Source organism: Phycodurus eques, chromosome 9 (genome assembly GCF_024500275.1).
Source record: "Phycodurus eques isolate BA_2022a chromosome 9, UOR_Pequ_1.1, whole genome shotgun sequence".
Taxonomy (NCBI): domain Eukaryota; kingdom Metazoa; phylum Chordata; class Actinopteri; order Syngnathiformes; family Syngnathidae; genus Phycodurus; species Phycodurus eques.
In genome coordinates, this window is record NC_084533.1 from 2,071,194 (window position 1) to 2,080,217 (window position 9,024).

Sequence of the window (9,024 nt, forward strand, 5' to 3'; positions counted from 1 at the left end):
TCGTGACATGGTGTTCTTTCAAGTTACGTATTGTCATCTCATGCTCAAGGGCTTACTAAACTAACAGTAAGGCTCAATGCAAATAGTACAAGTCCATGTTTGACTCTTCAAGACACAATATAATTATCACGCAAGGTTATTTATTTTCATGTATGTCACTAATATGGTGTCAAAATGGCGGCCTGGTAGCCACAACTGAGCAACAACCACCACATTTAATGAGGCAGCTGTTGGGAAGGCGATCTATTGTTTTCCCTCTCATTGGGGATGCACTGAGTAATTAGCGCTAACCGGGGAGAAGCCGCCCCCCTTCATCCCGCTTCAAACATCCACCTGACCACAACGGATGCCAAAACCACAACATTAACATTCCCCAACACAGGCCGACAATAGACATGTACCACCGCTGTTACAATTGTTACCCCACAGCTTAGCAAGGTGTTTAGGATGAAATTAGCTCACAATTAGACAAAATACCACAGGAGAACACAGCATATAGAATGTAGTGGTGGAGAAACCAAAGTTAGATTCCACCCAGCTGTCCAAAATAGATGAAAAAGGAAGGCATCTAAGACATTCACCTTCCTAATTTATTCACACACTCCAGATCCTTACTTTTCACTTGGCATGTTCGATTCCCCTTTTTTTTAAACCAAAACCATTATGAACATTTACTCATGAGTACTCAACGATACCGAGTACTGATAGCACCAGTATATAGGATACATAAAATTTCAATCAACACAATGATCGAACAAAGACCTTTCTTTCTTTCTTACCCACATGATGATTCGCCGATGTGCCAAACTGCCGCAGTGTAGCGCCAACTACTGGCAAGAAGGATTTACTCGATGTCAGAGTTAAATTTTTTTTTGCCTGGGAGATATTGGCAGCCTTCACGAGTACCAGATACCTTGAAATAAGGCGGTATCGGCCCGATACCTGCCATTGGTACTCGCCCATCCTTACTTTTTACACTACAGTATTTGTGTCCCATTCATAATCCTGTAGCTCACAGTGCCCCTTGTGGTCAATGTCATAGAGTAACCTCGTGCCCTTCGGTTAATGCAGTGCCCCGAAGGCAGTGACTAGCCTGCCAGGAGAGCTCATAAGCGATGCCTTGGGAAATAATCCGATTTAACTGTGTCAGAAAATCCATCCATTTTCTGTACTGCTTATCCTCACTAGGGTCGCGGGCTGCTGGAGCCTATCCCAACTATCTCAGGGCGAGAGGCGGGGTACACCCTGAACCGGTCGCCAGCCAATCGCAGGGCACATAGAAACAAACAACCATTCGCGCTTCCATTCACACCTACGGGCAATTTAGAGTCTTCAATCAACCTAGCACGCATGTTTTTGGAATGTGGGAGGAAACCGGAGAAAACCCACCCAGGCACGAGGAGAACATGCAAACTCCACACAGGCGGGGCCGGGATTTGAACCCTGGTCCCCAGAAATGTGAGGCACATGTGCTAACCAGTCACTCACTGTGCCTGCGTGTCAGAAAATGAGTAATTAATTATAAATATACCTTTGTTCATCTGACAGCCAGATTGATTAAATACTTTTCCATTAGATGGAAGAAGGTCAAACAAACCTGTGTATCCCCCTGTTGCCATTCATACAACATAATAAATCATGGCTTGTTCAATTAAACAGGACCAGATTTTAGAATACGTATTTGTGAGTAAATTGGGACAAGAGTAGTCATACTTTTTCTGATATTTGTGTTATGGTGGTATACTGTGAGATTTTTCTCATGTAAATTGGGTGACATTGCTAAATAGAGGTTGGGATATAATGCCCTAAGGTTCCCCTGCAATATTCCCAGAAATAGCCATAGATACCCCAAAGCAAACCCACCAGTTGAGAATGGTCTCAACCACCGCAGGGATGGTTTTTACATTTGGGTTTCAGCAAAGAATTGCATAATCGTTTCAACAGCATGTTAAAGATCACAACTAAAAGATAGGGAAAAAAACAGTTATCAGACATTATTTTGCAATTATACAAATGTATTAGCCCCTGAAAGACTCCATGAATAGAACACAGCACTACAGTTAAATCACAGCAGTAAAATTGTGAACTGAGCAGACACAAATTTCGAGCTGAATGTATCCAAGTACAAGCATGACATTGCCAAGCAATATGATTACAAATATGACCAACCGGGCCGGGGGAAAAATGTGTAAAACAGTGAGCATTCTGCGGGAGAGAATTTATCTAAATTCACTACCCTTTCCCACATCCTTTTTAGTTCATAACTGCCAAAGTAATTAATAATTAATGAGGAAAATTCTCTTGCGTCTGGATGAGTCATACTTTCAGCTACTTGGTTCCCCAAAAGCCCCATAGGTTGGATTAACACAGACGGAAATCCGGATTTTTTTTTTTTTTTTTTACCCTGAAATGGAACAAGCATGAATGTTTGATTGTGCCTAAAACAGAAGAAACCTTTATACAGTACCTGTTGGATAAATGATTTGTGGCACACAAAGCGCATGAGTCAAAGAGGCATTGCAGTTAAAGCTTCCTCAAAACATGCTCAAATTAAATTATTTGTAACTTGATGGGGGGAAATATTTTGTTGCATTTCTAATTGGTTTTCAAATTGAAATTATTTTTTTGCCTTGAGTTAAAAGAGGCAGATGTGTGTTTGTTTCCACCAACAGTTTATATGAATTAAACAAACCAGAAAATCCACATGAACTTTAACAAAGTACAACATTGTGCCACTTAAAGATGTCCAACACTAAACTGTCAGATAATTCAGCTTTGTTTTCAATTATCATGAACACTGCGTAGGACCCAACCTGACTGATTAAGTCAAGTCTCTTCGAAAACTAAGAGTGCAACATGAAATAAATTGTGGGGACAAGTGCAAAGAGGTGCTTATTTTAATACCTTCACATTAACATGATAATACAAGAGAAAATTAACCATTATACAGGAAATTTATGACTGAGAGAAAATGTTATTTATTATTCTTTCTAAGTTACATTCTATTCATTTGAAATGTCAACAAACAGTTGAATGTCATCAGTTTAACTTAACAATACTTTTAAATAAAAACCGCATAGTGTTAATTAGGCTAATTTTGAACTGCATCTTTTCTTTCAACAATATTACCTCAAACTAATAAAAACAAACACGATTTGAAGCCATTTCCTACTTGACTAGTTCCTAATATTGCACGTTGTCCGATGATATGATTCTGTCCTTATCTTAAGAGCCCACATTTTTAGAATGTCACCATTCCCATATCAACAATCCGGAACTTTATTAAGTTTAATGCACATTTATTTTGGTTGCATAAGTTCATAAGAAACCTTTACAAGATGCTGTGGGAGATGTAAGAATTAGGAACGTATTTGAGCCTTCACAGACTCCGCCAGGCTTGTCGTGCGAAAACAACACAGATCACATTTCACAATTGTTCATCATGTCAACTTGTTCAGAGAACAAATTATAAACCATTGAAACAAATCAACGGTCACGTCTACCTGTGACCTTTATTAGCTCTGATGAAAGTTAGTTCCTCTCAGGGTAGCGTCCTTTTTCAATAATACCATAATCTCTTTAAATAACCCTGCATAGAAAAATAAACTAACTATCTTTTTAAATTCTTTTACTATGAATTGAGAACTGACAAGAGGGGAGAGGATTATCACTGATTGAGTCATATTAATGATCTCTTTGACATTTCTGGGGAGCACTCTCTACATGATGATGCTCCGCAATACAGCATGTGTGTGCGCATATGCAGATATTTGTCAGTGTAATTTACAAACCAGTCCCACAGATACAAATAATGTAAGACTTACAAAATAAATTCCAAGTTACGCTTACATGGCAAGCAGCTTTGTACTCTTTTATCCTTGGGCTTTCATTTTTAAGAAACATCTCGTGACAGTGTAATTGCCGATTCGGTTTCACCCAAAAACATACATTTTGAAATAGTAACTTGAAGAGGAAACACAACTCCATTCAGAATACACTATATATTAACATGGCTCTTTACACAAAGAAAGCAAGTCGTGAAATCAATCTCAAAAGAGTTTTTCAGTACATTGCCTTCCCATGAACACCAAACAGGAGCCGTTTAGCCTTTCAGCATAGAGCAGGTGATCTGCCACGAGTGTATAATCCTGACAAAATGGCATCAAGTCTGCAGGCGGCCCCAGAGAGCTTCCCTAAGAACAAACAAATATCCTTACAAAGTGAAAAAAAAGCAATGTAGAATCCATTGAGTCATTCTTTGTAACTTAGCCCAGAAGTAGTGATATCAGATACCTGTACATTTCGGAGCCAAGGATTACGACGTGAGGTGCCGTCATCTCTCTGTTTCAACCCTTCTGTTATAAAATGAGGGAAGGAGCCTGCGAGGTATATTCTCAAGCATTGTTTCCAAGACCATTTGATTTGTTAGAAAACCAAATAATAATAACAGCAATAACAATGAAAAAAAAAAAGTTGCCATTCCCATAGCTGCAAAAATACTAAGACTGTCAGGTTGTTTGTAGGCTGTCTTGTGGTATCTAGGTACGATTCATACATATGGCATGGATGATCCAAATGTCTTTCACTGTAACATGTATCCTTGCTGATCCAAGTAAAAGCTTTGTAGTATGGAGCCATTTTGTCCATCTAAGCATTGGTCAATACGATTTTCCAGAAGGCACTTTTTTGCTGAATGTGTGTGTGTGCGAGGGAGTGTATACGCACAGCTGGCTGCAAAGAGAAAAAGGAAGATAGAAAGGAAAGGGTTGGGGGGTTACATGATGCGTGCAACTAGAGGTGGGGAAACATAATAAAAGCTGTTTTGTTTGGACGTCGTTCTACCTATACGTATAGCTGACACTGCCATTTTTCACTGAATAAAACTAATGCTTCTACATTTTAGTCAGTGCAGTCTGCTCCTCAAGCACCTGAAGATAATCAGGTGTTCCTTGAAGCTTGGCTTTCAGCTCATAATACTCACTTTTTCTTTGCTCCACCACAATCTTACTGTGGTTCCCACCTATCAGTGATGATTTCTTCATCTTTCGATCCAAAGTTTTCTCCGGGTAGCGGATTTCGTACGCACCCATTCCTATGCTGTTGAAATCTCTCTTGCCGTCCAGGAAATTCTGGATGAACATGCTGGGCTCTCGATTTGGTAGGAATTCCTCGAGTTCGTCGATTGTACTGAGGCGCTTGTTGCGCTCCAAGGTGGAGAGTGCGTCTCTATCCTTGTCAGCAGCGCTCCGAAGGATAATTTTCTGCCTTTGCGAGTCAGCAAACTTAAACCCAGCGTCCATGTCTGATGAGCGTCCAATACCACAAGTGTGGCTCTTGCCAATGTGTTCAATGGTTTGGGGGATAAATGTTTCGCCTCCCAATTCATCTCCCGAAATGGAACCTTTTTTGCCTGATTTGTGGCCATGCCGGTGGAGCTGCAGTGACATGGAGCCACACTCCTGATTCCCCAGTTCCTGACGACCAGCTGGTTTTTTAGTCCGTCTTAGGACAAAGACTAAAAGGCAGAAGGCCACAAACACTGTAAGTATTAGCACTACAAGGATACTAAGGATCATGATTGAGAGAGGTACAGGACCTCCTGGCGGGGCTTTGCCAACTCCTGCAGGTGAAACTGAAGTCAAGACCGGGGTGGCGCTGGTAAAAATAAAAGGTGGCCGAGCAATCAGCTTTGGGCACAGGATCTCGTTTTTCAACAGGCGCAGTTCAATATTGGAGAATTGCACTGGGGAGGCACATCTCACCTCTTTAGCAGCCACTCCATCACTTAGCTTGTCTAACCATAGTTTGAGAGCGACCAAATCGCAGGAACACTCCCACGGGTTTCCCTCTAGGTCTATTTGGGTCAAAGAACGCAGCTGGTCCAGGACACCACTGACTGGCAGGGTCATGAAGTGGTTGTTTTTCAAATTAAGTTTGGCTAAAGAGACGCCTGCAAACACATAGGCAGGAAGACTCCGCAACACGTTATTATTGAGATACAGGAGTTGCAAATTTGGCATGGAGTCAAACGTGCCCGCTAGAACTTCTTTAATGGCATTGTATTCCAAATATAGGTATTGTAGATTTGTGAGGCCCAAAAACATTTCAGGGTGTAACTGTTCGAGCTGGTTTCCATTCAGATATAGTCTTCTTAGATTAGTGAGGTTAGCAAACACATCTTTCCGGACGGTGACAATTTGGTTGCTGCCAAGATGAAGCAAATCTAAACCTTCAAATCCTCGGAAATCAGTCGGGTTTATGTCACGAATGTAATTCCCACTCAAGTGAAGTTTCTTGGCATTTGCTGGTTTAGGGATAAGTTCTGCTAGATTTTCTATATTTCTTTCCTGACAACTGACGGTAATGCCAAAATCTGAAGGGTGGGTTTTACAGCTGCACGGCTGTGGGCATAACGTTGGAGGGCTCCGTGTCTGAAAGGAAACAATCTGACTATTTCTTCCAAAAGGGGGTAAACCGGCTACAATGCCATTACCGTAAATTTTAGATGAGTCTGTGTTTTTTGGCGATTTTGTGGGAATGGCACCCACGGAGGTCGGGGATATTTTGGGGGATGACTGACCCGTATCAGGGAGTGCAGGTGGCATTCTAACATCAAAGTCACTTCCTGTACCCATGGGGCAAAGCTCCTGCTTATTAGTTTCTTTCAGAAGCCTTCCATACAAGTCACTTGGCGTTTCACATATGGCCTCTCCAATAAAAATATTATAGGGCATGTTTTCAAGCCATGCCTTGAGAGGTGCTAAATCACAGGTACAATTCCAGGGATTATCATCCAACTGCAGCTCAACAATCCGTCCGATGTGCTCCAGAACTCCCAAATATGGAAGCTTCTGGATCCTGTTCCCTCTTATATCCAGGTGTGTGAGGGAGGCAAAGCGAAATATGTTGTCAGGAAGTGCCTGTATGAGATTATCATTCAGAATGAGCACTTTTAACCTGTGCAGTTTGTTAAATGATCCCTTTTCAATATACTTGATTAAGTTGTAGTCAGCTTGAAGGTACTCCAAGTTTTCTATTCCTTGAAAAGTGTCTGCTTGCAACACCTTTAACTCGTTGTTGTTTAGGTGGAGCTGTTTCAAAGCACTCATCCCCATGAACGCGCCACCTTCAATGTTCTGTAGCTGATTATTCCCCAGCTGCAGAGACACAGCATGGGTGAAGTTGAGGAACGAGTTTGGGTAGAGAATAACTAAGAAGTTATTTTGGAAGTTGAGGTGGTATAATGACGACACAGGAGGGATGAGTTGTGTCGGTCGATATACAGTGATCTTTTCACAATTGACGTACAGTACGTTTTCCACTGACATGCAGGAGCAGGCGCTGCATGTCTCAGACATCAAGTCCGGAGCAGACGGGTCTGCCATTGGGAGTCCATCTGACATGGACGGGGAGGAGAGGGAGGAGCTTGAGATTGAAGCGGAAAAGGCTGCCAGCAGGAGAACGAGCATCATCTCGCTGATTAAAAATCCTCCCCCAGAAAATCATTTAGTTGCCTTTGGAAAGAAAAAAAAGTCAGGTGCATGCACAAGCATACACACCACAAGATGTACATAAACCTACATAATTATCAAACTATAAATTCATTTAAATGCCATTTCTAAATTGAAAAAAATATATATTGTCAAAAGATATCAAATAAATACAAATCTTACTGCATGATGTTCACACGCATTTGAATTGTCCTCATTTATTCATTACACCATCGGAACAGATTGATTTGGCTTGTACTACAAATCACCCTATTCATTGGACAACGCAAATGGTTGAGGCAAAAAGGAGGAAAAAAAGAAAAAAAAAAGCAACATATGCTCAGGAAATTGCCAACCCAGCAGCTGTTGCACATACATCTCAGTTTATTTCTAAAAGACTTACACGACAGACCGACAATGTTGTTCGCTTAGCAGTCATAATCAAAGTCAAACGACTGCAGTTCTCTTTATCATAACGGTCTCGTTTAATGCCAGCCACAGTAGCACATTGAGGTTATTTAGGGAAAGCGCCTGAGAGCAAGTTGGAGACTTGAGTCTGTGTTTATTCATAACAGTTTCCAAATGTTTTTAGGAATGCAAATTTTGCATAGCAGATTGTTTAAACCTGGGAAATTTCAGCTGGTCCCAACATAATATCTGATGCAAAAAAAAATAAAAAATGCATGAAAATGAATCAATACTTACTTAAAGCTGAGGTGGCAGGCTCCCTTTGGAGACTCGGGGCAGGATTGGTGGGACATGGATGGAAAGGTGCCGCTGAAGCGCTCCCAGCCGTTGAGAAAAAGCAACAAGGCTTCCCCGCTCCTTCATTTCGTTTCCATGCAGACTACTGCACATCAAGCGCGCTGGCTTGGATGGGGTGGACGCTGAGGAGATGGGAGAGCAGGGTGAGCTCCAATTTCACCCGATGCGTCACTTGCTGACGGGCTTGGAAAAATCACCCCTCTGCTTGTTTGAGTCCCAAGGTTGTCCCACCTCCATGGAAGCACATTTGATCGGTTGCAAGCTTCAAAGCGAAGCGCCGAACTGATAGCAGGAAGGCTTGTGAAATGCAACACGAGGGAGGGGAGGCAGATTCTAAAGATCTTGATGGCGCGTCCAGCGACTCCTAGGCGTGTGAAGGTGCACAAGGTTGGTGATGCTCTGCCACAAGTCAGCCATCACTGTAATCTTATTATTTTGCCAACTGCAGGGGGTAACAGGAGGACTGTCACCGATGAGCCAGTTCATTAACTGCGGTCTGTTTGACACGATCCGGAGTGCTGAAGTTGCCCGCAGGGGTAAAATTTCACAAATCAAAAGGCAACGCACTCCCATTCTTATTAGTACCTAGTTCTCCTGTGTGTATTTCATATATTAGTTTCCCATTCGCTGCACGAATACGGTTTGTACTCATCCTTGAACACTGTCAATTTGCCAGTTGCAGCAGGGGGGGGGGGGGGGCGGAATGAGTGTAAAAAGAGCAAGCTCTAATAAAGGCAAAACATTGCTTAACAAAAATGGAAAAAAAATA

General features: G+C 41.9%; 1 protein-coding gene across 3 annotated transcripts; it reads right to left on the reverse strand.

Annotated features, from left to right (window-relative positions):
• Positions 1-2,885: 2,885 nt before the first annotated feature.
• Positions 2,886-8,327, reverse strand: slitrk4 (SLIT and NTRK-like family, member 4). 3 transcript variants are annotated; one of them, XR_009769203.1, is made up of 4 exons: positions 8,196-8,327; positions 4,982-7,514; positions 4,294-4,731; positions 2,886-4,193 (listed from the first exon to the last, which is right to left on the reverse strand). XR_009769203.1 is itself a non-coding variant. In XM_061685665.1 (3 exons), the coding sequence occupies exons 2-3, from the start codon at positions 7,470-7,472 to the stop codon at positions 4,583-4,585; spliced, it is 2,640 nt and encodes an 879-aa protein (XP_061541649.1). In that variant the 5' UTR covers positions 7,473-7,514; positions 8,196-8,327; the 3' UTR covers positions 2,886-4,582. The 3 variants fall into 3 exon arrangements, 2 of the variants coding, with proteins under 2 accessions (XP_061541649.1, XP_061541651.1); XM_061685665.1 differs by having other exon boundaries at positions 2,886-4,731; XM_061685667.1 differs by lacking the exon at positions 2,886-4,193 and having other exon boundaries at positions 4,684-7,514.
• Positions 8,328-9,024: the final 697 nt, after the last annotated feature.

Coding starts and splice junctions, on each gene's coding strand:
- slitrk4 (XM_061685665.1), bottom strand. CDS start 7,472: ATGATGCTCGTTCTCCTGCTGGCAGCCTTTTCCGCTTCAATCTCAAGC. Junction 4,732..4,981: donor TGTGGTGGAGCAAAGAAAAA/GTGAGTATTATG, acceptor TTCTCTTTGCAG/CCAGCTGTGCGTATACACTC.